Raw genomic sequence first — 27,873 nt, 5'->3', positions numbered from 1 at the left:
GTGTTCACATTGTAGGAATACTCAGAGGGGACACACACTGGCCCCTGGGGCTACAAGGCAAGCTGCGGCGGCAGAGGCACTCCAGCACAGCGCGGCACCACCACAGAAAACCCTCCCGGAAGGCATCATAACCTTAGCCTCGTTTATTATTAGAGCGCCAACAGTCACTTCGGTCTGTGGAAGGACATTCAGAGACCGTCTGTGTATTTATATGTCAGCGACTGTCAATCTGCGGTATTGCAAATTGCTACGTTACACCAGACAATGCCAAAATAGACTGGTGTAATGGCATTGAATGGACACTAGAGGGCACCAAGACAACACGTCAACTTTTGCTGAGTCTGTTTCAATGGGGCTGATTCTAAATGCGATGTAGATCATTACTCTTATTATCGTCTCATTGTTCGACCACCTACAACATGAATCCTGTACCGTACGTGTATGTTGTAGATTTGACAAAGGCCAGATGAGCTGTAACTCGCTGGATTGCCTTTGTTCTGTATGAGAGCTGTAATATAGTCACCCGCTATATTGTGTAATCTATTTATATTTGGTCATTGTAGGACTGTCTGTTATATGGACATATTTTTTATTATTAGTATATTTGTTAATATGGATTGTAAAGTTTTTCTGAAGTGTTTAAAAGAAAAATAAACTTTTTTCTCTTTTAAGATGTGTTTTGTACGGATGAAAGTCACATTGGCAGCGATGCCCGCTCGGTGCTGGGCTGTGAGTTTCACTGAATGGGCCGCAGAAGCTGGGTTTTTCCTGTGGCCCATTCGCTGGCGTGCTCGCTGCCAGGCAGGGGGTGTTTCGGGGTGGGCATCTGGCTTTTCATGGGTGAGCCCACAAAAACGGTGGGCAGACTTCAGCGAATACAGTCTCGTCCCTGCCTGCTTGGGTGGAACGAATCAGTGCCCACCCTCAATTTACTGAAGACCGTTCATCTGAAAGTAGGTCCTGGGTTACTATCAGGAGCAAATAAAGGAGAAATCATCCGATAGTGGGTATCCATCAAATGTTTTTTTCTCTGTGTGGGGTGAATGCGAGCGGATGTTTAAGCAGGGGGGGGACGGGGACGTCATGCATTTGGCATCACATCAGTGGCGTAACTATTAATTAAGCTCCCCCCGCCACACATTTTGGCAGCGCCCCCCTACCCCTCTGCCCCCCTCTTTACACCTCTGCATAATGGCGCCGCCAGTACCTGCCACTGTGCCGCATCAGTTTGCGGTCCCGGGTCTCCCTGATTTCCCTGCTCCTGCTAATGAAAACTGACACTTAGAAAATGGCTGCCCCCATACCGCAGACCGTTTTTAAGGATGCTAGAGGAGGCCTGCGCGGAGGAGATGTACAAAGGTGTAGAGAGTTTTATCCATGTAACCCCAGAGAAACCGAAATAATAAACAAAATGTTCAGATTTAACTTTAATTTTTCATTTTCGAATCATAAAATACTTTTACATTAATAAGCCCCAAAACAGTTCCTTCTTTATGCGGATAATGACAGGGAAACTGTGGTCCAGCTCAGTCTAAATGGGACGCGGTGGAGAATACGGAAGGAGGTTCAGAATCCCCGCAGGCTCCGGGTCCATGCGTAATGCCCAGTCGTCCGGGGCCACTTCCCTCATTTTAAGAGAGTAATCTGTTCTTCCACGTTGTCTGGGCTTTTCTCCGGGAGTTATTGTATGGCCCCCATACAAGGTGTCTCCCGCTCATCTCCGCTGCGACTTGGGAGCGCCGTCTATAGACTTGTTATACGACAATAAATATGTTCAGCCCTGTAGAAAGCTTTCACTTTATTCCTAAAATAGGTGCCACGTTTAAGGATATCCGTTAATTACTGAACAGTGGCACAACGAGTCGGTGCTGCCCAACGGAGGTCGCCGTTCTCTCCACCTCTGGATGGATGGAATATTTCATAGGCGTATTGCTGTATTTAACACACAACCCAATATCCAGTAGACCTAATCCTACCCTGAAGCCACCATAGCAGCAACAGAGATCTAGATTATGGCCGCTGTACCCCAGTCAGTCTATTGTGCCCTGTGGGTTACCGCCAGCACGAGAGGGTAGTTGGCAGAGGTCTTGGCTTTGGTCACCCAGAGTTCAGTCATGTGCAACACAAGAAGAGGTCCCCCGGTGGTCTAAAATGTTCCCTCTCAGGAAGGGGTACGGTCCTGACGCCTGATAAATAAAACGCCAACCAGACCCAAGTCTATTAGTCCTGTTAGGAGCCGCAGGTTTTCTAGCTTGCGCCTTTCTTCTCCCATTCCTGAAAAATAACCAGAAATCAAGAATAAGAACATGGAGTCTTTCCCAGAGTCACGAGTCCGTATATATGAACACAGGAGTCTTCTAAAATAGCGCTCAATCCTATTCCAACTGCCATTTTTCAAACCCAGCCTGTAGCATGGCAGTTGGGAGCTGTTTGTCTGGTACGTTATTACTCTTCACTCTCCAAGGCTTAGTCAATAGACACCTCAATCCTCCCAAAATGTTAAAATAAATACCCCCTTCCGCTGGCTCTTTACCCTTTCCTTGTACCCAGTGATAACCTGCATCCTGTCACATGACTGCCCAGGACAGAAATCCGGGAATCACACCCTGTCTATGATGAGGGGGGTGTCACGGGACAATTTGGCGAGCATGTTATATCAAACCCTACAAGACTCCTACCCCATCTGCTGACCACGCCACTCTCACTGCGGCCCCATTCCTGCAGCGAGACCATGTTCGTCCCATCGGGCTTCTTCGTGGAGATAAATTGCTATTGTGTCAGAGGGGCTGAAGCATGTTTGAGAGAGAGTTGGCTTACTGGTTCCTTGACTGGGAATCTAGTAGAAGAGTCTTCTAGTATCAACACGCCCTGCACCCATAACATGAGCACATTGGGCACAGGAATGTATGGCGGAACGCGTGGCGCAGCTTAGTGGCATAAACTGAGGATATAGTGAATAGACCAGCGGGATCACATCTGTCAGCGGAAAGTGGCTGCTGGTTACCTATTACATTAGTAGGCGCTGTATTCGGCACACGTTTACCTTGGCTTTCTGCAGGACGGTCCCTTTCCCGGTGGTCATTATAGACAGAGGTCTGTTCTTCAGCACCATAGCGGCGTTTACCGGTGAGGAGTCCGGGACGTGGGTGGGGCTGATGCTCTTACCCTGCATAACCCAATAAGAGGACAACATGTTTAACTGTAGTTACTCCCATTGTTAATTCTACCTGGTAATTGGACCAATATTGCCCACACCCTCACTATGATACTCACACTTGTGATGCTGTCCAGGTGGGCCGGATCCACTGTAGTCCCCAGGGTCACCGGCCCGAGCTCCGCCTTCCTTAGGTTGTCCTTGACCTCCACGATTTGTAGCTCGAGGTCCACCCGGTGGTTCTCTCGCTCCTTGCACTCTTCCTCTTTGCTCTTCAGCATCTCCTCCAGGTCGTGGAGCAGCTTCTTGTCTGTCATAGACACATATTACAGCCATTAGGTATACAGGCGGCTGCGTCACATCTGTCCCGCTGTATCCCCGCATCAGGCCTTTCCCTATCTTACTATCGTATGTCTGCCCATCGCTGGGGGGCTCAGAGTCGGGGGCAGAGGAAGGAGATCCAGGGATTAGTACAGAACGCTTCCATTACTGATCTCTGGAAACCAGTATGACAGGATGGACCTGGTACTGGTGTCATTGGGAACCCAGAACCAGATATATTCATCCAGAACCTCCATTCCCAGAGTGGTAGAAAAGGACAGACATGCTCCTGGTATCATAGGCCGGGACTCAGGGTATCAATATAGAACCCAACCCCTTTACTGATCACTGGACACCAGTATGACCGGATGGGTAATTTACTGGTCTTATTGGGAATGCAGAAGCTGATACAATGATCTAGAACCTTCCTTCTACAATATAAATAAGGGATGATTATGTCCTTGGTGGTCATTAGAACCGGATACCATAATCTAGAACATGGGTCTTCAACCTGTGGCCCTCCAGATGTTGTGAAACTACATGTTCCAACATGCATTGCCACATTTTTTCCTATAAGAGCATGCCAAAACTGTCAGGACATGCTGGGAAATGTAGTTCCACAACATCTGGAGGGCCACAGGTTGAAGACATGTGATCTAGAACCTTCCCCCTACAGTATAAATAAGGGATGCCATTGGTGGTCTTTAGACCCATATACCATAATCTAAAACCTTCTTTCTACAATATACATAATGGATGTCCTTGGTGGTCACTAGAACCTTCCTCCTACAGCAGTAATAAAGGACAATTACACCCTGCAAACCTCCCTCACTATGGTAGTAATAAAGGACGGGCACCCACCCGTGCAGTTGGCGATGCTTTCCTTCAGCTCTCGCCTTTCCTTTCGGAGCTGCGCCAGCTGCTCCCGGATCTCCTCTCGCTCCCTCTCCAGCCGCTCCTTCACCTGTGTGAATCTCCTGGCTTCGGCCTCCGTGCGGTTCTTGCCCAGTTTGGTTTCAATGGCTGATGGGTGAAAGAGAGGTGATCAGGCTCAAATCTGGCACCATCTCTAATATATTAACTCATATACAGTATAAAGCAGTCACTGGGAACGGCAAAACATATTGGGGGTCATTTGTGAAATCAGGTGCAAAGGTCACTGGGAAACGAGTGCTGTAACATAACACCATCCAATCAGATGTCTGCTAAATGATACAAAGCAAATGGCAGAATTGGATTGGTTGCTGGGTGTCTGTTACACACCCCCCCCCCCCCGCACTGGTTTTAATCGATGTCTGTATAATGTTCCCAAAAAAACAAACTGCTACCACAAGTGATACAGTCCTGCAGTTACCATGTGTTACTGCAGTGACACAGGCCCTGATTCTGGTTCACTTGCAAAAGCAAATTCTCTCTCTAATAGACAAAACCATCTGCACTGTAGGGGGCAGATGTAACGTGAAGAGAGAGTTAGATATGGGTGTTATTTTGTTTCTGTGCAGAGATATCAGTTTGAAGTACAAACCCCGCCCAAATCTAACTCTCTCTGCACACGTTACATCTGCCCCACCTGCAGTGCACATGGTTTTGACCTAATGGACCATTAGAGAGAAAATTTTCTGTTGCAAGTGAACCAGAATCAGGCCCACAGTATGTGGTGGTGATATAACTAGCAATCCCAGTCTACATGCAGGCGTCCCAAATCAGCAGTGCGCCCATTTCAGAAGCAGGCCCAAAATGCGGATACATGTAACTGCCCCAATGTCTGGTGTAAAGTTACTGTAAATCCACTGTAGTGAACAGGTAAATGCTGAATAAAATTTTTTTCGGACACAGTCAAAATGCCAACATTCAAAAAGTCGACGTGATTTTTTTGTGTGCCTATGTCCGTTAACATGGACACCACGTCCCCTCGCTGAGCTCGCCATGTTCCGGGCACGGCGCCTCGCTGCGATCAGCACACTATTATAACCTACCTCTATGCCCACTTGGATCATGAAGTAAGAACAAGTCGATTTCAAAGAAGAAATCATGAAAAACTCATGTCGGTATTTAGACTGTCTGCCAATGACTGTCTATTTTTTGACTTCTTCCCGAGAGAAGTGACGTCGTCTCATCAGATCTCTGCCACTATCGTACGACCCACCTGGGCTGCCCAGCCTGGATTTTTCAGCCTTGTTTTTCCCCAGCAGCGGACTGGAGGTGACTGCGGGCATTGTTTTCACCTGAAGGTCAGGGGTCGGCTCCTCTTTGCGTTGCTCCGTTTCCTATGAGATGAGAAATACGTCTTACTCTCGTCATTTATTACTTGGCGAGAATTGTCCATGAGATAATGGGATTTTAGGGCTAATACTCGCTCAGTAGTTATGGGAAACATGGTCATTTAATCAATGTCGGTACATAAAGAAAGCTTCCGCACTGTGAGCCCAATTCATGTTTGAAAGTAAAGGGAAATAAAAAAAGTCCCTTTGCGCCTGGAACACAACATAGGCCAGATGTAATGTAGTGCGAGTCCGATGGCCGTGTGGGATGAAAGTCGAACTCAGAAGTTTTTTTAAAGGGACAATCAATTACAAAGCATGGTTTTACCTTATAAATGATTGCCCCTTTAAAAAAAAAAAAAAAAGTCCAAGTTCGGCACTGCATCACATCGGACCCATGGTCTGTTTCAGACATGAAGTGACTTGCTTTATTGCTTTACTTACTGCATTACATCCGGCCCCTTGTTGCAATACAATGGGAGCTAATACAGTTATGTTTTCTGTGCAGGGTAAATAAATACATTTGCATGTAGCTTTATACATTACACTGCAGTTTAGATTTCGGATTGGTAACACCCCACCCTAATCTATCTCTCTCTGCACATGTTACATCTGCCCCCCTACAGCGCACCATGGTTTTGCCCAGTTGCTCTGAGGTCACAATGCTCTGAGCCAAGGTAAAGTTCTGGCAACATTTAATTATTGATCAGTTGCCATCGCAGGAGTCTGATAGCCCACTGGGAAATATATGAACCCAAATGTCTCTCACCTCGCGGATGGGACAGGGGGGCTCCTGGCCCCTGCACGTCTCAGGTTCCGGTGCCTTCTCTTTGCTGTGGTCCTTGTCTGGGACCTGAGGGGTTTCTAGAGCCGAACATGTCTCAGCGATTACCCCGGCGCTGTGCTGGGAGGATCTCGCCGGTAACAGATCCAGGTAAGTGTTATCTTCCATCTCCCCCACTCGCACCTCTGCTTTGGGGTCTTCTTTCTGTGTAGGAAATAGAAGTGATTACATGCAACCACATGGCAAACGGACCAAAATGTGGATCCAGCGTACACCCAGGTTTTTGGCTTGAAAAAAGATTGCCCTTAAAATGTACCATATTACCACCGGGACGGACCTTGGTATATTGAGCTACGTCGTCACTCATCACTGAGTCCGACACATCAACGTCATCGTACAGGTCATCCTGCTGACTCCTCCCATTGCGCGGGTTATCAATGTAAGTGTTGGGCTCCGAATATTTCCTCTGCATCAGGCTGCAAAGAAGCGGTGCACAATTCAGTAGAGGCTGCGATGAGTAATTGTAAAGTAATTATATAGATTTTATTTTTAAATAATGGGTCGTTACTTTGTATTGTTCAGTTAGCAAAATAAAACCCTCAAACAATTGAATACAACATGTAAGTAGCAGTAATAATGCGACAATCTGTTTTATTTGATGCAGATTGGCGGTTCCCACGGAGCACGTGACCTACGGATGGTGATTGCGTCACTTCTGTTTGGACGATTGCGCACTGACCTCTCCAGCGGATGGGTCATAATCCATTATTTCTGCTGTGACATTATATGAACTTGTGTCGGCCTATAAACATTACTCAACAAGCGGAAGAATATCAGATATCTGTATTAATGTATATGCATTTGTATTTTGCAATAGTGTTTAATTATAATTTGACATTTTTAGTGTAATTTTTAAATGTATTATATATGCCAACCAAGCACTGTCCTATGTTGTGTATTTGGGCATTTGCAATGTCATTACGTAACATGGGCCATCACATCGGGCAGCAATTCTAGGAGGGCTGCTCTTATTGTGAACGAGCCGGCATCGTTTGATACATGCCTCTGGGCCTGCAGCCAGACAGTGAAGAGCTGTCAGAATGCTGATTGGTGGACTGCTTGAGCTATCCACCAATCAGAGTGCATCATTCTCTACCTGTCTCCCAGTTTGCAGCCAGTGAATCAGCATGCTGATTGGTGGCTAGCTCCAGCCGCCCACCAATCAGAGTGTTCACAGCCCTTCACTGCAGGAAAGCATGTAGAGAGATTGTACAGGACCACAGGAGTAAATTTGGATTTTATTTTCATTTATTCCCGTGAATGGGTGTGTAGGGGTCCCCAGTGCTTTGCCAAGGGTCCACAATGTTGCCTCTACCCATTTGCACTTTTATTACACATGCATCTTTTTGGTGGACACATAGTTGTATATTGAAATATGCTCCGTCTGCACCCCCTCACTTCTCCCAGCGGCCCCCGCTGCCTGCAAATTCGGGCGAGGGGACAGTGTGCGCCTATGCAGAAGGAGTCATTTGCATGCGATGAATGGAAACGTTGTAGACTTACAAGTAGGAGTTCTTGGCTGCGCTGACAATGCAGGAAACTCGCTCAGAATCCACATAGTCATAATTAAATTCTTCTGGGTCCGTCTTTGAGCCAGATTCAGACAGGAGGAGGCCCAGCCAGTGGCCCATGTCCTCCGAAGACTTGGCCTGCATATAAACAGCGGGCGTCACTACAGCACACAGCGTAAGTGCCGCCAGATGGTGGAGAGTCATCGCATCATCCCCCTCTGACATAACTGAGATATATACAGTATACGTGCTAATATCATCTGGGAGAAACACGGTGGGGGAGGTGTGTCAAGGCTTGGAGAGAGGTAAAGTGGAAATGTTGCCAAAATCCTCCAATCAGCTTCTCACTGTCATTTTGTAGATAAATGACAATTAGTAGCTCATTGGCTGCTTTATTTTGCACCGAGATTTGATACATCTCCTCCGGTGTCTTTAAAAAAAACAAAAACAGAAATGTCCTGAAATGTTTGTACTGACGTGACGACAACATAAATACAGGCACAGAGGCCACAGAAAGTGAGAGGAGAAATACAACTTGTTTACAGGACACAGTTTACAGTAAACTTTCAGTGTTTACGCTGCGGGAGGAAGTGACTATTACCCTGGCTGCGCTATAACTCGGACGGCTGGGAGGGAGAATGCGCTGTGCGTGTAGATACATGGTGTTTCCAGCAGAGGGCGGTATGGTAGAGGCTTCTCAGCAGGCCGGAGGCGGAGCTCATCACTGAGCGGTACTCATATTAAGGGCACTGCTGAGTGGCACTTTAAGTTTTGAGGTTACAGCCAAGCATTTGTGTTGGACCAAAACACACTATGGACCTTATTCTGGTTTCATACGCATTGCTGTGTTTGATTTAAAGCCCGACATTCGCATTGCCGCCCGACCCCCTCCACAGGGCGAATTCGCCCACACGGCTGCGATTGAATGTTTTGCATACAATCCGACCATGTAATGACGTGGTAGCGCACGCGCAAAACGAAGACCCTCTTAGGTGGTATAGGTTTGAGTGTGCCCTGTGTAAGGACAGGGCGGGCGGCTGCCCATCGCCGCGGCCACATTAGCATGGGAACGTCAGCGTTTGCATAGGAACACCCATATAACGCTGGGTGTTTCCATGGGCATGACTACACGTCGCCTCCCTGCGCCACCTGTACTGTTGGGTGCGAGCGCCCGGCGCAAGCACATGCGCAGATGAAAAACATTGTGCTCGCATGCGAGCTTATAAACCAGAATAACCCCCTATAACCCCTGGAAGGGGTCATGTTGGGGTGAGTGATTGAAATTCTCCTTCAAGCTAGGGCTAAGATACCTTTTAACACCCCCTACCCCACCGCCATCCCCTGCTTCCCTGATTATTATATTTGGTACTCTTTACCTAGAAGGGCGCCCATCGTGGCCATCTCGGGCATTGAATGCACTAAAAAATCAAGTGCGATGAGACCGATGCGATGCCCGCGATTTCCCATAGGGAACAATGTTAAATGTCTCAATTGACCCGATTTTCCTGTTCAATGCCTCAATTGACCCGATTTTTCCATAGGAAACAATGTTAAATGGGCCACAGAGGCCAAATTGGCACCCTGAAGTGTGAAATGGCCCCCACAATTGTTAACGCCACCCCACAATCAACGTCAACCCGAAGCGTGGCGAGCCCGCGAGGGGCGGCGGTACGCGTCCTAAGACCTTTTCATACCCCCACTATCCACGTCGGCGTGGAGTTGAGAATAGAAAGTGTGGCGAGCCCGAAGCGTGGCGAGCGCAGTGGATACCTTCACAGGTATACGCGTCCCCTCGCGGGCTTCACAGCTGTCCGCGTCCCCTCGTCACGCTTCTGGCTCGCTGCGCTCGCCACACTTTATATTCTCCACGCCGACGTGGATAGTGGGGGTATGAAAAGGTCGTAGGACGCGTACCGCTGCGCTCGCCACGCTTCGGGTTCACGTTGATCGTGGGGTGGCGTTAACAATTGTGGGGGCCATTTCACACTTCAGGGTGCCTATTTGGCCTCTGTGGGCCATTTAACATTGTTTCCTATGGAAAAATCGGGTCAATTGAGGCATTGAACAGGAAAATTGGGTCAATTGAGACATTTAACATTGTTCCCTATAGGAAATCGCGGGCATTGCGTCGGTCGCATCGCACCCGATTTTTTAGTGCATTCAATGCCCGTGATATTTTACTGACGATGCCTACGATCAAAATCGTGGGCACCGTTCTAAGTAAAGAGTACCTTATATTTTAATAAATATTAAATATCATGAATTTAAATAGGTTCTGGCTTTTGTGTATCCCTGTTAATACATTGGGAGGTGTCATGCCCATTAGATGCCCAGCACTTATGGGGTAGTAGGCCCCCTTGCTCCTTTATCCCTGCTGGTTAGTAATTGGTCATTACTAGAGGGGAGGGGTCTGATGTGTAACAGACAGTTATAAGAGACTCCTGATTGGACGGTTGGTTGTCATTTAATCTCATGCTCCAGACCCTTCGTGCCTGCAGATCGAAGTTTCCAGCAGGGGACTGGGGTACATAGGATAATGGTGACCGTTGTACCCCAGTAATGGCTGACTATAACTCAGTGGTGCGAATAGAAATCATTTTCAAATTTGCCCAGGAAATGTTTTTGATTAATTTTGCTGCAGTTATTGCTGAGAACGTTACCTCGAGTGTGGCCAGCTCTTCCCCGTTATGCAGGATCCGGAAGGAGTACAGGTGGTCCGGGGTGGGCTGGGGTATGATGTCGCAGCCCGTCAGGCACACCGGATGGATGGCGTTCTTACACTTGCTCCTGTCCTGGTAGAAGTGGAGTTGGCCGTCCTTCACGCAGCAGTAGCGAGATTTCCACTGGCTGTTTACCAGTACATTCAGGTAATCTGCAAGGGTACTTATATGTTAGTTGGGCGCCCACTATAGTTACTCCATGTCGGCATGGAGTTGATTCTATATACTGTAGCGAGCCACCGAGCCCGAAGCGTGGCGAGCCCCGCGGAAAATGAAGCAAATAGCTTAGTGGGCGCCCAACTAACATATAAGTACCTCTGCAAGTGATCAGACAGAGTTCCTATAGGAACCGGGCAGTGGCCTAAGGGAGCGACAGTTATGGGGTGATGGGTACAAGGGTCAGCCCTATGTGGCAGTGCCAGGCCGCTCTGCAGTGCCCGTAGTTACACATGCATGGGTTTGCCCTGCGTGTGACTACGCCAGACGCCCTGCTTGTTACTCCTAAAGACGCCCGCCTGTGACTGCGCCAGACTCCCCGCCTGTGACTGCGCCAGACTCCCCGCCTGTGACTGCGCCAGACTCCCCGCCTGTGACTGCGCCAGACTCCCCGCCTGTGACTGCACTAGATGCACTGCCTGCCTGTGACTGCGCCAGACTCCCCGCCTATGACTGCGCCAGACGCCTGCCTGTGACTGCGCCAGACGCCCCGCCTGTCACTGCGCCAGACGCCCCGCCTGTCACTGCGCCAGACGCCCCGCCTGTCACTGCGCCAGACGCCCCGCCTGTCACTGCGCCAGACGCCCCGCCTGTCACTGCGCCAGACGCCCCGCCTGTCACTGCGCCAGACGCCCAGCCCGAAACTGCGCCAGATGCCCCGCCTGTGACTGCGCCAGACTTCCCGCCTGTGATAGCGCCAGATGCCCCGCCTGTGACTGCGCCAAATGCTCCGCCTGTGACTGCGCCAGACTCCCCGCCTGTGACTGCGCCAGATGCCCTGCCTGCCTGTGACCGCCAGATGCCCCGCCTATGACTGCGCCAGACACCCCGCCTGTGACTGCGCCAGACACCCCGCCTGTGACTGCGCCAGACGCCCCGCCTGTGACTGCGCCAGACGCCCCGCCTGTGACTGCGACAGATGCCCCGCCTGTGACTGCGCCAGACGCCCCGCCTATGATTGCGCCAGATGCCCCGCCTGTGACTGCGCCAGATGCCCCGCCTGTGACTGCGCCAGATGCCCCGCCTGTGACTGCGCCAGATGCCCCGCCTGTGACTGCGCCAGACGCCCTGCCTATGATTGCACCAGATGCCCTGCCTGCCTATGACTGTGCCAGATGCCCTGCCTGCCTGTAACTGCACCAGACGCCACACCTATGACTGCACCAGATGCCCCGCCTGTGACTGCGCCAGACTCCCCGCCTATGATTGCACCAGATGCCCTGCCTGCCTATGACTGTGCCAGATGCCCCGCCTATGACTGTGCCAGATGCCCCGCCTGTGACTATGCCAGACTCGGCGCCTATGACTCCTCCAGATGCCCTGCCTGTGACTGTGCCAGATGCCCCGCCTGTGACTGCGCCAGACTCCCCGCCTATGATTGCACCAGATGCCCTGCCTGCCTGTGACTGTGCCAGATGCCCCGCCTGTGACTGCGCCAGACTCCCCGCCTATGATTGCACCAGATGCCCTGCCTGCCTATGACTGTGCCAGATGCCCTGCCTGCCTGTGACTGTGCCAGACACCCTGCCTGTGACTGCACCAGATGCCACACCTATGACTGTGCCAGACTCCCTCTTGCGCTATTCTATAATTATATTGTCATAACAGTCCCCAGGGTCACCGTGGACCCACCAGTCCGTCATGTTACAGTCCCCAGGGTCACCGTGGACCCACCAGTCCGTTATGTTACAGTCCCCAGGGTCACCGTGGACCCACCAGTCCATCATGTTACAGGGCAGCAAATGGGTTTATTATGAGAACTTACTGGAGGTCTCGAGGGTCTTCTCTGGGCTCTCCATAGAGGCTGACTTCTTTCTTCCCAGATTCATGAGGTTGCTGAGCTTCAGGCCGGAGGGACCTTTCTTCTTAACTGTGAAACAGAGAGAAGGGGTCACACGAACTACAAGGCACCTACATACATGTCACATACAGTCCTGTATGACCAATACAATGGTCCCAGTGGTAAGAGTGACGGTTCGGCTCTATGGCGCTGTGCGTACTTTACCCAGAATGCTCTATGACCCCGCATGACAGACAAATCATAGTGTCGCGCTCATTCAGCTGCGCCCATATTTAACAGCTGAATGACCCCCAAACGAGGGCTAACGAGATTAATACAATCATTAGGGACCAATGCGAGGTCAGACGCTTTCCTCTGAATGGGACTCAGGATTCCGCTTCTGGATTTTAATTTGTTCCTTCCTACGGCTCCTTTATAATTGCCCACGGAGGCCAAACTGACGGCACAAAGGGCCTTTGTCGGGCCGGACTGAGATGTCCTGTAGTGTAATATTATTATCGGCCTGACAAAGGGACAGTCAGTGCAACAAGCTGGGAGCACTTTATTATGCTGCGTCCGACCCAGGGGATGGAAGTTGCCCCATTTCTAATGTTTTTGACCTTCCCAATGTTACACGTGATAGATAGATAGATAGATAGATAGATAGATAGATAGATAGATATTGCATTGCATCAAAGATTGGAGAGAGAGATAAAGTGGACAGAGATAATGTTCCAGCTACTTAGTGCCACCATAATGAAAGCAAAAAGGAATAAACTAAAAAAAAAATACATATTTGAAATCAAACCGAAATTAGGGATAATGGTTTCTACCAGCACAGAAGCGTTAAAGACTCCCATGACCACCAGAGGGCAGCACTCACATGTAACAACAAATAAGGGCTCCAACTTCATTATTTAGTGGTGAGATGCCTCAAAAAATTGGAGAGAGATAAAGTAATCCAACCAGCTGCTGACATTTTCACACACAACCTGTAACAAGGCATTTAGCTGATTGGCTGGTACTTTATCTCTCTTCGCTTTATATATATATATATATATATATATATATATATATATATATATGGTTGGATACATCTCCCCCTTAAACAGGTGTTTTTCAATCAAATGTCTGATTCCCCAATTTCTGCAGAATTATAGCAGATTGCAGTTAGGGGGTGATTCAGCTTGGCTGCTGGGCGAACGAACGCCTGCCACTGTGTGAATGTACACTGTACGGGCGATAAATCATACGATGTTCACCTACCATCGAATGATTTTTCGGCCGATCGCAGATAAAAATGGCCTGTTTACGTATCTGTATTGCTGAATATTATGCAAGCAATGACCAGATTTACTGCAGCAAGTCAATCATCAGGGCCGCCAATAGGGGGGTGCTGTGGGTACAGCTGTCCTGGGCTCCGGCACCTGGAAGGACCTAATAGGGGGGTGCTGTGGGTACAGCTGTCCTGGGCTCCGGCACCTGGAAGGACCCAATAGGGGGGTGCTGTGGGTACAGCTGTCCTGGGCTCCGGCACCTGGAAGGACCCTGGCAGCTAATTTTGCCCACTGCAACCCCAACTGCCTCCTCTGCGCTGCGCTCAGTGTGCTGAACAAAGCAGGTCCTGGAGCGCAGACTTATTTAACCCAGGACGCCAGCGGCCAATTAAAATGCTGCACTGGCTTTTGAGCCAATCATAGCTCGCGTCCCGGCAACCAATCAGAGCAGCTGCCAGTACGTGAGCTCTGATTGGCTCACCGGCTGGTGCTGCATTTTAATTGGCTGCCGGCATCCTGAGTTGAAGAAGTCTGCGCTAGGGGACCTCCGGGCTGCAGCTCAGCAATCATTCAGATATACTTGATTTATTTTCCAACTACTGTACTTATAAAGCATCAATGAGCCCGGAATGCTGATTATCTGGCCACTTATACCCAATGTTTGCCTGCATAGCCCAGAGATTACTCGCTACCTTCGTACTATGTTGCAAATCAATGAGAAATCCTACTCTTGAGTCCAATGAATTGGTGGAATTTTCAGTGTACAGAATGGGACCCGATTTAACCAGGGAGTTTTTATTCTTTATTATTTTTTTAATGAGTTTTTCTTTTAAACTTATCTTTTATTTTGTTTAGTCAAATATTTTTCTTGGAGCTGAACTGGCCGCTGGTCTCTTTTTTTCCAACTGGAGACTGACCTTATGCTCTAGTTGGCACCAACCTTTATTTACTCAGAATTCCGCTGAGGATTTTAGTGAAATCTGTAAACTACACTGAAGATTGGTTCGTAGGACGATAAACAGGTTCCGGCTCTAGGCGTGACCAGAATTGGAAGCTGAAATTCTGCACTTTCCATCACTAAGAAATATTAATAATAAATAATTCCATGATCTGGACCACAAGTGTTATCAGAAACGACCAATAACCGTTACGATCAGGAGCTATGAACAGGAGAATGAACCCCCAAAACACGCTCTCTGCAGCCAGCGGGGGAGGAGAAGGACCACTATCGAGTATGTTATATTAAGGCGGCCTTGTCCTCGTATAATAATGATGATATCACGCCAGACATCTCCCACTGCATAGAGCATTGAAGGGGAATGTATGAGGACATATCTGTGTACAAGCATGGGCAATGCAGGAACACAGTCCACAATCTCCTACTCAGCGGAACATTGGAGCAGGTGCAGGAGTCTGGGGGAGCGGTAGAAGAACCAACCTAGTAATGACCATGGGGGTTTTAAGGCAACCGACCGCCCTGTGTTTGCCTATGGATGCAGGGACAGCCAAATTCCTGTTGTACACGCAGAGGTGTAACTGGGCTTCTACGGAGCTTTGTCACTTTAGCGAAGCGCACGGAGGACGCGACAAAGGAGCAGCGGGCTAAGCAGACCTGGATGGAAGTGGAGATGCGTCTGGTTTCCAGGAGTCACATTTGTACCCAGTGTAGATGGGTACTTCAGGATGATGATGATAAGGATCTAACCAAGCGTACTGTATACAGAAGCCGTGCTGCAGTGCAGTGCAACTCTGTATTTAGATTAGATTAGATACGTCTTTATTGTCATCACCCCAATTAGGGTGACAAAATTCAGTTTAGCATCCATCCAAATACATACATATAATAAAATACAAAAATGATCCACAGATAATTTACCATAAAACTTAAGTCCCAATTACCCTCCCCCCATGACCCAAACTAGCATTTAATTCTAAAATTACCCTTGGAAAAAAACTGTTTCTCATCCTACTGGTCCTATTCCTTAGGCAACTAAACCGTCTACCCGATGTCAGTAATACAAACAACCCATTAGCCGGGTGGGTACCATCTTTTAAGATATTATGCGCCCTACGCAGACAACGCTTCCGCTGAATGTCATCAGCAGAGGGGAGAGTAGTACCCATTATCTGTTGGGCCAGTTTAATTACCCTCTGGATTGACTTCCGTTCTGCAACAGTACAATTCCCATACCAGACGGAGATACAACTAGTTAGAATGCTCTCCACTGCACAACGATAAAAATTTACAAAAATTCTCAGTGACAATTGTTGTTTTTTCAGCATTCTGAGAAAATTTTGGGCACTTATATTTCTGAGGATTTAACATGGTCAACTAACATAAAATTAGAGACTTGGTCAGTATGTACTCGTGCAGGACGGATTACAGACCGTTTGCTGCTCCGATGTTTGTTTACCTTCCTTTACTTCCTTAACCTCAGGTGTGTCGGGGGGCCCGTCTGTGCTGCTCCCACTCTCTGATGCTGCGGAGTGTCGGTCCGTCCCTTCCACCTGTGAACAAGCAGAATGTTAGCAGGACGCTGCTTGTGTATAACAGTATGACCTGTATACAGTGCTGGTGCTGAGAGACCAGTGAGAGGAACATTTGTCACAATAGGAAAGGTTTCCATCCTCGGGATACTGTCGTTAGGTTGACACTATGAAGGTCGACATACATTAGGTCGGACTAAAGGTGTCGACCTTCCCACTGTCGACCTAATGCTTGTGTCGCCCTTCCGACCCTGTCAACCTTAGCCATGTCGACAGATTTCATATGTTGACCTAAGCCCTATCGACCTTTAGTGGTCGACCTTCATTGTGTCAACCCTATGACCCATACCCCTATCCTCTGCATCCTGTCACTGTCACACATTGGAACTCCCAGGCAAGTACTGTCTATCCACCTCCTCTAACCATTACATAGGAGTCAGTGACATCACTGAGAGTGCAGCCTATACATTCTCTAGAAGCCAGTGACATCACTGCGAGTGCAGCCTATCCAGTCACTAGGAACTAGTGACATCACTGAGAGTGCAGCCTATCCAGTCACTAGGAACTAGTGACATCACTGAGAGGGGTGTGGTATGTTTCACCGACAGTCGGGATCCCGACTGGCCGGTGTCAGACAGCGTGGCCAGCGCAACAAAGCCCCGCTATTCTATTCTCCCTCTATGGGGGTCGTGGACCCCCACAAGGGAAAATAGCAGACGGCCGTCGGGAACCCGGCCGTCGGTGTTTTAACAGTCGGGATCCCGACGTCGGGTTAATGACTGTCGGGATCCCGACTGTCAGGACCCCGTCCGGCACCCACTGAGAGTGCAGCCTAGGGGAAGCCGTGCAGGATGTCGGCCAAAGTCGGATGTTATTTTGGTACTCTTTACTTAGTTGGGCGCCCGTCGCGGGCATCGCGGGTACATTTATGTCTGGCCGCGACGCGATGCCCGCGATTTCCCATTGAAACCCATGTTAAACATGGAAATCGTGTTGGTTGCGTCGCGGCCGGCCATAAATGTACCCGCGATGCCCGCGACGCGATGCTCCCGATTTGCCATAGAAATCAATGTTAAAAGGCCCGATGGACACGATTTTACTGTTAAATGCCTCAATGGACCCGATTTGGCCATAGGAATCAATGTTAAATGGGCCACAGAGGCCAAATAAGCACAATTAACCCTTAAATGTCCCCCCAAATTTTTAACGCCACCCCACGATCCACGCCAACCCGAAGCGTGACGAGCGCAGCGAGCCCGCGAGGGGCGGCGGTACGCGTCCTCCGACCTTTTCATGCCCTACTATCCACTAGGGCGTGGAGTGAGAATAGAATAGTGTGGCGAGCGCAGCGAGCCACCGAGCCCGAAGCGTGGCGAGCGCAGCGAGCCCCGTGAGGGGACGCGGATACCTTCACAGTTATACGCGTCCCCTCGCGGGCTTCACAGGTGTCCGTGGCGACGCGGACACCTGTGAAGCCCGCGAGGGGACGCGTCTACCTGTGAAGGTATCCGCGTCCCCTCGCGGGGCTCGCTGCGCTCGCCACGCTTCGGGCTCGGTGGCTCGCTGCGCTCGCCACACTATTCTATTCTCACTCCACGCCCTAGTGGATAGTAGGGCATGAAAAGGTCGGAGGACGCGTACCGCCGCCCCTCGCGGGCTCGCTGCGCTCGCCACGCTTCGGGTTGGCGTGGATCGTGGGGTGGCGTTAAAAATTTGGGGGGACATTTAAGGGTTAATTGTGCCTATTTGGGCTCTGTGGCCCATTTAACATTGATTCCTATGGCCAAATCGGGTCCATTGAGGCATTTAACAGTAAAATCGCGGTCAATCAGCCTTTTTAACATTGTTCCCTATGGGAAAATCGCGGTCATCGCGGGCATCCCGATTTACCCGCGATGACCGCGATTTTTACCCCCGACGCCCGCGATTTCAATCGCTGGCGCCCATCTAGGTAAAGAGTACCGTTATTTTAAAGGAGCAATCGCTTACAAGGCAAAACCATGCCTTGTAAGGGATTGGCCGGCATCCTACATGGCTGCCGAACTTGCCGCCATATCTCTTCACTAGGAGCCAGTGAGATCACTGAGAATGCATCCTATACATTCACTAGTAATCAATAACATCACTTATAATGCAGCCTATTTGTGCACTATGAACCAGTGACATCACTGAGAGTCATCACTAGGAACCAGTGACATCACTGAGAGTCATCACTAGGAACCAGTGACATCACTGAGAATGCATTATATACATTCACTAGTAACCAATGACATCACTTATAATGCAGCCTATTTGTGCACTATGAACCAGTGACATCACTGAGAATCATCACAAGGAACCAGTGACATCACTAAGAATGCATTATATACATTAACTAGTAACCAATGACATCACATATAATGCAGCCTATTTGTGCACTACGAACCAGTGACATTACTGAGAATCATCACTAGGAATCAGTGACATCACTAAGAATGCATTATATACATTCACTAGTAACCAATGACATCACTTAGAGTTCAGCCTATTTGTGCATTATGAACCAGTGACATCACTGAAAATACAGCTTATCCTTTCACTAGGAACCAGTGACATCACTGAGAATGCAGCCTATCCAGTCAGTAAGAGCTGGTGACATCACTATACCTTGCTCTGGGTGAGACGTTGATTGTCTGCAGTAACTAATGAGATGTCGGAGAACACATCTGTCTGTAGACCATTGATATCCTGGATAACCTATGGCAAAGAGGCAAAGAATGATCATATGACAAGTCCAATGTGTCCTAGCTGTTCGGAAACTCCTGGGTTATAGAGCTTGCAATCTCTCAGCGCAGCCCGGCCTGACAACAGTCACCCTCCCTGGCTGTACCAATGTCTATTCATTTACCATCAGCATTGAGTTAGTGCAGGTTCATGGCTAAGGGTCTGCTGGTTACATTGTCTCATCGTCCTGTTTATTAGGTCCGGCAGATTTCGCAGAAGACTGACAACGTTTGTCTGTGGCTGTTTGAAGTTTCTCTATAACCATGTTCCCAGTAAGCAAAGCACCGAAGTTACACCGACATTTTCCATTAATCTCCATTCAATCAGAACCATTTACTGAAAGCCCCTTTGTTAGGAGAGAGTAGGTCTATTTTCCTCTACATCAAAAGCCTGGCCCTGGAGACCCCCAAAAGGAGAGACCTGTTTTACGAGGGGGCACCGAACAAGGGTCCTGTCTGTATCTGCTCCTGAATTATTAGAACACTGGTAAATGTGTACAATCAGGTTCCAGGCGTCCCGCTTATTGTCATCCGAGTGTCCTGCACCTGGCTCAGGCAGCCTGAGGCTCTCCAGCTGTTGCTGAACTACAAGTCTCAGCAGTTAGAGGGATAACATCTCTGAATGTAAGGAGACCTGAGCAGGCCGGTGATAGCTGTAAATTCTCCTGAACCTGGAGATTTTTTGGCCTGTGCATTGACATTACTTTAAATTCAAGGGGCCCATTTAAGGTGGTAGCCCGGGTTCCTGATGCGATGCTGCCCGATATTAATCTCATCCCTGTGAGGGTTCGCAGCAGGTATCGTAGATTCCTGCTGCCGCCAATCCGTGATACGGATTTACGGATACGGGGGTACTTAATATTCAGCTGCAAATATTTAATAATAAATGGGCCACTAAGGCACATTCGGGATATTAATATGTAAATGATATGCAAATGTGAATGCTAACACACTAGTGCATGATGCAAGGTCAGTAAGGCACTGTACACCCCTAATCTATGGTATTAAGACCCGCACCTGCCTGTTCTAGGCTAACAAGACCCGCACCTGCCTGTTCTAGGCTAACAAGACCCGCACCTGCCTGTTCCAGGCTAACAAGACCCGCACCTGCCTGTTCTAGGCTAACAAGACCCACACCTGCCTGTTCTAGGCTAACAAGACCCGCACCTGCCTGTTCTAGGCTAACAAGACCCTCCCCTGCTTGTTCTAGGCTAACAAGACCGACACCTGCCTGTTCTAGGCTAACAAGACCCGCACCTGCCTGTTCTAGGCTAACAAGACCCGCACCTGCCTGTTCTAGGCTAACAAGACCCTCCCCTGCCTGTTCTAGGCTAACAAGACCCTCCCCTGCTTGTTCTAGGCTAACAAGACCGACACCTGCCTGTTCTAGGCTATTAAGACCCCACCTGCCTTTTATAGGCTATTAAGACCTGCACCTGCCTGTGCTAGGGTAACAAGACCCACACCTGCCTGTTCTAGGCTAACAAGACCCACACCTGCCTGTTCTAGGCTAGTAAGACCCACACCTGCCTGTTCTAGGCTATGAAGACCCCACCTGCCTTTTCCAGGCTAGTAAGACCCGCACCTGCCTGTTCTAGGCTAGTGAAACCCACACCTGCATGTTCCAGGCTAGTATGACCCGCACCTGCCTGTTCTAGGCTATTAAGACTCCACCTGCCTTTTCCAGGCTAGTAAGACACACACCTGCATGTTCTAGGCTAACAAGACACACACCTGCATGTTCTAGGCTAACAAGACCCCACCTGCCTTTTCTAGGCTAGTAAGACCCTCCCCTGCTTGTTCTAGGCTAACAAGACCGACACCTGCCTGTTCTAGGCTAGTAAGACCTGCACCTGTCTGTTCTAGGCTATTAAGACCCCACCTGCCTTTTCTAGGCTATTAAGACTCGCACCTGCCTGTTCTAGGGTAACAAGACCCACACCTGCCTGTTCTAGGTTAACAAGACCCACACCTGCCTGTTCTAGGCTAGTAAGACCCGCACCTGCATGTTCCGGGCTAGTATGACCCACACCTGCCTGTCCCAGGCTAGTAAGACCCCACCTGCCTTTTCTAGGCTAGTAAGAAACACACCTGCCTGTTCTAGGCTAACAAGACACACACCTGCCTGTTCTAGGCTAACAAGACACACACCTGCATGATCCAGGCTAGTAAGACCCACACCTGCGTGTTCTAGGCTAACAAGACCCACCCCTTCCTGTTCTAGGCTAACAAGACCCACCCCTTCCTGTTCTAGGCTAACAAGACCCACCCCTTCCTGTTCCAGGCTAGTAATACCCAACGCTTCCTGTTCTAGGCTAACAAGACCCACACCTGCATGTTTTAGGCTAACAAGACCCACCCCTTCCTGTTTTAGGCTAACAAGATCCACCCCTTCCTGTTCTAGGCTAACAAGACCCACCCCTGCTTGTTCTAGGCTAACAAGACCCACCCCTGCCTGTTCTAGGCTAACAAGACCCACCCCTTCCTGTTCTAGGCTAACAAGACCCACCACCTTCCTGTTCTAGGCTAACAAGACCCACCCCTACCTGTTCCAGGCTAACAAGACCCACCCCTTCCTGTTCTAGGCTAACAAGACCCACCCCTTCCTGTTCTAGGCTAACAAGACCCACCCCTTCCTGTTCTAGGCTAACAAGACCCACCCCGTCCTGTTCTAGGCTAACAAGACCCACTCCTTCCTGTTCTAGGTTAGATAAAAGCAATAGATGACTGTAGTGTGTAGTATGTGCTACCTTCAGCCACTGCAAGGCCTGCTCCTTGCTCTGCATGCCCAGTACAATGACGTCAGCATTGCTTGGGGTGATCTTCAGCTTCTGCTCTTTCTTGCGATCGTTTTTCTCTTTGTGGACCACGGTGCATCCAATTAAACTGATGTCCAGCTGCGGGTTGTGGTCCTTGGAGCTTTTATAGCACTGAGAAAGGAAAAATAACCAATTATATAGGTGACTGAGGAACCTACATACATCCAGGACACAGTAAGTAATCTATTGGGTGCTGTATAGCAATAAGGGGGAACACAGGGGGGGGGGGGGGGCGGTGATCGGTTCTCCTAACCAAACATTAATCAGCCGCACATCTCTGCTTACCATTAATCTATTGTCCTTGATGACACAGAGTTGTTTAGTCCACTGGCTCAGCCACTTCTTCCTCCAGAGAAATGCGCAGATGGTCGCGTCTTTCATCAGCTCGATGGAGGCCTCTGTCGACGGCCACTGGTGCTGGTGGGCAGCCGACTTTCCCTTGATGTTCTCCTCTTCGTCATAGGACTCATATGAGCTGCTGATCGCCTCTCCGTCCTCTGTGAAGGAAAAAAGGCCATGGAATAAGGCGCCAGGGTAGGAACGGAATGTGGGCGCACCAAAGTAGGAACTGAATGTGGGTGCACCAGGGTAGGAATGGAATGTGGGCGCACCAGGGTAGGAATGGAATAAGGCGCCAGGGTAGGAACGGAATGTGGGCGCACCAGAGTAGGAACTGAATGTGGGTGCACCAGGGTAGGAATGGAATGTGGGCGCACCAGGGTAGGAACGGAATGTGGGCGCATCAGGGTAGGAACTGAATGTGGGCGCACCAGGGTAGGAACGGAATGTGGGTGCACCAGGGTAGGAACGGAATGTGGGTGCACCAGGGTAGGAACGGAATGTGGGCGCACCAGGGTAGGAAAGGAATGTGGGTGCACCAGGGTAGGAATGGAATAAGGCGCCAGGGTAGGAACGGAATGTGGGCGCACCAGAGTAGGAACTGAATGTGGGTGCACCAGGGTAGGAATGGAATGTGGGCGCACCAGGGTAGAAATGGAATGTAGGCGCACCAGGGTAGGAACTGAATGTGGGCGCACCAGGGTAGGAATTGAATGTGGGCGCACCAGGGTAGGAATGGAATAAGGCGCCAGGGTAGGAACGGAATGTGGGCGCACAAGGGTAGGAACTGAATGTGGGCACACCAGGGTAGGAACGGAATGTGGGCGCACCAGGGTAGGAACTGAATGTGGGCGCACCAGGGTAGGAACTGAATGTGGGCGCACCAGGGTAGGAACGGAATGTGGGCGCACCAGGGTAGGAATGGAATGTGGGCGCACCAGGGTAGGAATGGAATGTGGGCGCACCAGGGTAGGAATGGAATGTGGGCGCACCAGGGTAGGAATGGAATGTGGGCGCACCAGGGTAGGAATGGAATGTGGGCGCACCAGGGTAGGAACTGAATGTGGGCGCACCAGGGTAGGAATGGAATGTGGGCGCACCAGGGTAGGAATGGAATGTGGGCGCACCAGGGTAGGAATGGAATAAGGCACCAGGGTAGGAACGGAATGTGGGCGCACCAGGGTAGGAACGGAATGTGGGCGCACCAGGGTAGGAATGGAATGTGGGTGCACCAGGGTAGAAATGGAATGTGGGCGCACCAGGGTAGGAATGGAATGTGGACGCACCAGGGTAGGAATGGAATGTGGACGCACCAGGGTAGGAATGGAATGTGGACGCACCAGGGTAGGAATGGAATAAGGCGCCAGGGTAGGAATGGAATGTGGACGCACCAGGGTAGGAACGGAATGTGGGTGCACCAGGGTAGGAACGGAATGTGGGCGCACCAGGGTTGGAATGGAATGTGGGCGCACCAGGGTTGGAATGGAATAAGGCGCCAGGATAGGAACGGATTGTGGGCGCACCAGGGTAGGAATGGAATGTGGGCACACCAGGGTAGGAATGGAATGTCGGCGCACTAGGGTAGGAATGGAATGTGGGCGCACCGGGGTAGGAATGAAATGTGGGCGCACCAGGGTAGGAACGTTATGTGGGCGCACTGGGGTAGGAATGGAGTGTAGGCGCACCAGGGTAGGAATGGAATGTGGGCGCACCAGGGTAGGAATGGAATAAGGAGCCAGGGTAGGAATGGAATGTGGGCGCACCAGGGTAGGAACGGAATGTGGGTGCACCAGGGTAGGAACGGAATGTGGGCGCACCAGGGTAGGAACGGAATGTGGGCGCACCAGGGTAGGAACGGAATGTGGGCGCACCAGGGTAGGAACGGAATATGGGCGCATTTTGTGACTACTGGGGTCCTGAAGATATTTCTATTGATTCCATTGATGTATTCTCTCACAATGCAAAATTTCTGGTGTTACCCATGGCAACCAATAAAAGTCTAGCTACAGGGGGCGTGGCCTGGCACGCTGGCTGAGCAGACGTGCTTCTCCGGAGCTCCTGGATAACCTAGCGATTTTTCCCCTCTAAATTATCCCTACCCGCTCCAGATTGCCTCCCCACCCTCCTACTAGCCCTCTCTACACCCCCCGCCTGACCTGGTCCGAGGTCGCAGAGCCGGGCAGCACTTTTAAGTGCTGCTGCAGGTTGCGGCCTGGTCCGGAGATAGAAGCCGGGGCCTCGAGTTCGGGGAGGAAGACGGAGCGGTGACGCGGCAGACGACGCTCCAGCACGGCCGACAGGAGACTCCTCCATGCCCTCCGACTAGCCGACTAGCCGCCCAGCAAGCTCTCCCACCAAGCCCTCTCACCTGCTGCCGAGCTGACCGACGGATCGGAGCGCACATCTCACCCGCAGCGCGCCGGATCAAAGGAAGCAGGCGTCCAACCCCTAACACCGGGTGTCACAGAGCCCTCACTCCTCTGGTAAGTGGAGACCGCCACTACCTGGGATTAACCCCATACGGGGAGCACCTCACGCCGCCTATCACCCTCTACCTAGCCGCGGCTGGACCCGGCCATCACCGCAACCCCACGTGGCTCCGCCATTTTCCCCTCATCCCCACCTGGGCTTGCAGCCCCCAGCAGCTATTCCACAAGACTCCAAAACCCCTCTTGGGGCTACCCTCACCCATCAACCACAGGGCTGAATTACTCCCTATACTACCTGCAGACCCCTCTTTCACTACCAATTGCGGGCGCACTTCTGGGACCTGTATACAGCCCACCCTGCTTCAATCTCCCCGGAGGCACTAAGCACCAATACAACACTCTGCTGAACCCTTGAACACTCATTAGCCCATATCCCAGACACAGGGATAATTTCATCTCTCAAAACACCACAAGTGCCACCAAGCTCACCCTAGGGCGCTGTGACATAGCGCACCCCAGATAGTCCCTATCTGCAGCACCCCTATTCAGGCTCTAATGTGAATACCCACATCTTATGGCTGCCGCCCCGTGACGACTACAACTTACACTATATATGAAGTAATAACCTGTTGTAGGAACCCCCACGGTGATTAATACTATATGCTCACCAACTGCGCAATCAGTGCCTAGCTCCAATATGCCTCCAAAGAGACCCAAGGAGGTCGCCCTAACCAAAATAAGCATGTCCGCCAAGAAAACTTCCCAAGCCCCTCACCCGCAAACAAGCCCCTTGCAGCATGCACACATCCCCATGGGGGTCCATGCGGAGCATGGTCCCCCTACTGGGCTGGCAGGTATAGATGCTGACTCCGACGAACCGGTCACAGTAAAGTCTCTCTGCCAGGTCTTCTCTGCATTCCAAGCAGAGATAGCCAAAGACTTAAAGATGGCCATCCGAGAGGTTAAAACTGAGCTGGTGGCGATCGGAGACAGAACGGACCACCTAGAGAAGAAAATGGAGGAGTTGGTCGCATCCCACAATGGTCTTATATCTTCTTATGACCGCCAGCAAACTGAAATCACCCAATTCAAAGCCAAGCTCGCGGACCTGGAGGACAGGTCTAGACGGAACAACATCAAGATCAGGGGCATCCCAGAGTCAGTGACCAATGCCGAACTCGAAGGCTATGCTACGGCACTGTTCTCCAGACTTCTTCCCTCCGCTAATCCCAAAGATCTTCTCATCGACCGCATCCACCGCTTGCCGAGACCCAAAACAATCCCAGCCGACCTACCCAAAGACACCCTCCTCCGGGTCCACTTCTTCACAGTTAAAGAACAACTCTTGAAAGCAGCACGTGAAGCAAAGAGATCCGACACTTTGGGAGGCCTCCAACTGTTCCAAGATTTCTCCCCTGCGACCCTGGCTAACAGGAGAGCCTTCGCCCCTATCACTATGGCACTACGCGCTCACGAAATCCGATACCGTTGGGGGTTCCCCGTGAAGCTGATCATTACACACGAAGACACCACCTACAATGTGCCCACCTTAGAAGCTGGAATGAAACTCCTGCTAGAATGGGACATCTCAACTACAGGAACCCAACGGCAGAAGCGCCCCCAGCCCCTCAGCCAGGATTGGGCTGACACTTGATGCCCCTTATGCTGACACGGACATCTCCTCTCTATATCTGAACTCCCATGCCACCCTACTTCCTTACCTCCCCACAGCGGGCGGAGGTTTATGCGATAAGTATCAGTCTTTTTTATTACTTGCCAATGGTTGTAGGATGTTAGGCACTGGGACTTGGTTTATAGACGCTTACTGCAATCGGATGTTAGTCTGTTAAAAGTTTTTTCTGTTTTTGCCCATAAGTATTATACCCCATACAAGAGTTGGGGTTCATTCGTGCCCGTTTTAGTGAGTTATACATAGTATTAGCTTACCCATTTCCTCCCAAGTTACACAGGTGGAATGTTTGTTAATTTGTTATATGTTGCTTAGTTTCTAAGAAAAATAAAAATTAATGGAAAGTCGTTTCTGGGGCGGCGGTCTCCATCTTCCCTGCTCTCCAGTGAGGCCGGGCCGCCACCCCAAAAACCCTTGGATACTACTGCATGAAAATCCTTTCTTTTTCCCCTGCAGTAGTCATGCGGGTCCTAGTTGTTGGACCCTTTTGTTTTACCTTTCCCTTTATTCTGTTCTTCTTCTGTTACCTGTCTTCTCTCCCCCCCCCCCCCCCCGGACAGCATTCCTTACCACCAACTCATGCCATCTACCACCCCTCCCACAGACACACCCGAAATATTCACAGCATCTTTTAAGGACATGCCATGCCTAAGCTAATATCTTTAAATGTTAAGGGGCTGAACTCCCCACACAAGCGCAGGATGGCCCTGTCATATCTCCACAAACAAAAGGCAGATATAGTTGCCCTCCAAGAGACGCACTTTGCCTCCTCTAACCCACCCAAATTCAAAGACTCAAATTACCCGACAACTTACTATGCCAATGGTCCCTTCAAACGTAATGGTGTTGCCATACTTTTTAACCGCCATACTCCCTTTACCTGCCAATCCCAAACTGCTGACAAAAATGGCAGATACCTGATACTCACTGGCCTCCTAGAGGACAGACTGACGACTATAGTATCCATTTACGCCCCCAACACGAACCAGGTGGCTTTCCTCCGCAAACTCTTCACCCTTGTACGAAAAATCTCAAAAGGCTCTTTGATTCTGTTAGGTGATTTTAATTTGGCGCTTGACCCCCGGCTGGACAAATCCCGTCCCCCCCCTACCCACCATACGCGATCAGATACTCAATCGACAGCCCTACGTAACCTATTATTAGAATTCGACCTATACGACATTTGGAGAACAACCTACCCAACTGGTCGAGAATACACTTTTCATTCCCAAGTTCATAACACCTACTCTAGAATCGATTACA

General features: G+C 50.1%; 2 protein-coding genes across 4 annotated transcripts in view; one reads left to right on the top strand and one right to left on the bottom strand.

The window, feature by feature from the left end:
* Window positions 1-671, top strand: part of VWA2 (von Willebrand factor A domain containing 2) — a 40,129-nt gene extending 39,458 nt beyond the window's left edge. For all 3 annotated transcript variants that reach the window (XM_083149755.1, XM_083149754.1, XM_083149756.1), the window contains exon 14: window positions 16-671. In XM_083149755.1, coding sequence (XP_083005881.1) covers window positions 16-131 — 116 coding nt within the window. In that variant the 3' untranslated portion in view covers window positions 132-671. The remainder of the gene's footprint in view (window positions 1-15) is intronic.
* Window positions 672-1,414: 743 nt separating this feature from the next.
* The window catches only part of AFAP1L2 (actin filament associated protein 1 like 2), a 96,097-nt gene continuing 69,638 nt past the window's right edge, over window positions 1,415-27,873 (bottom strand). Inside the window, exons 6-19 of the mRNA XM_083149752.1 lie at window positions 22,438-22,649; window positions 22,084-22,263; window positions 19,218-19,307; window positions 16,499-16,592; window positions 12,793-12,897; window positions 10,752-10,963; window positions 8,084-8,229; window positions 6,858-6,996; window positions 6,506-6,724; window positions 5,622-5,742; window positions 4,337-4,498; window positions 3,274-3,464; window positions 3,044-3,166; window positions 1,415-2,274 (exon numbers count right to left, since the gene is read on the bottom strand). Coding sequence (XP_083005878.1) covers window positions 2,248-2,274; window positions 3,044-3,166; window positions 3,274-3,464; window positions 4,337-4,498; window positions 5,622-5,742; window positions 6,506-6,724; window positions 6,858-6,996; window positions 8,084-8,229; window positions 10,752-10,963; window positions 12,793-12,897; window positions 16,499-16,592; window positions 19,218-19,307; window positions 22,084-22,263; window positions 22,438-22,649 — 2,021 coding nt within the window. The 3' untranslated portion in view covers window positions 1,415-2,247. The remainder of the gene's footprint in view (window positions 2,275-3,043; window positions 3,167-3,273; window positions 3,465-4,336; window positions 4,499-5,621; window positions 5,743-6,505; window positions 6,725-6,857; window positions 6,997-8,083; window positions 8,230-10,751; window positions 10,964-12,792; window positions 12,898-16,498; window positions 16,593-19,217; window positions 19,308-22,083; window positions 22,264-22,437; window positions 22,650-27,873) is intronic.

The sequence above is a fragment of the Crinia signifera genome, chromosome 6 (assembly GCF_055691185.1).
Source record: "Crinia signifera chromosome 6, ASM5569118v1, whole genome shotgun sequence".
NCBI classification, from domain to species: domain Eukaryota; kingdom Metazoa; phylum Chordata; class Amphibia; order Anura; family Myobatrachidae; genus Crinia; species Crinia signifera.
This window is presented reverse-complemented; position numbering and strand designations above follow the sequence as displayed.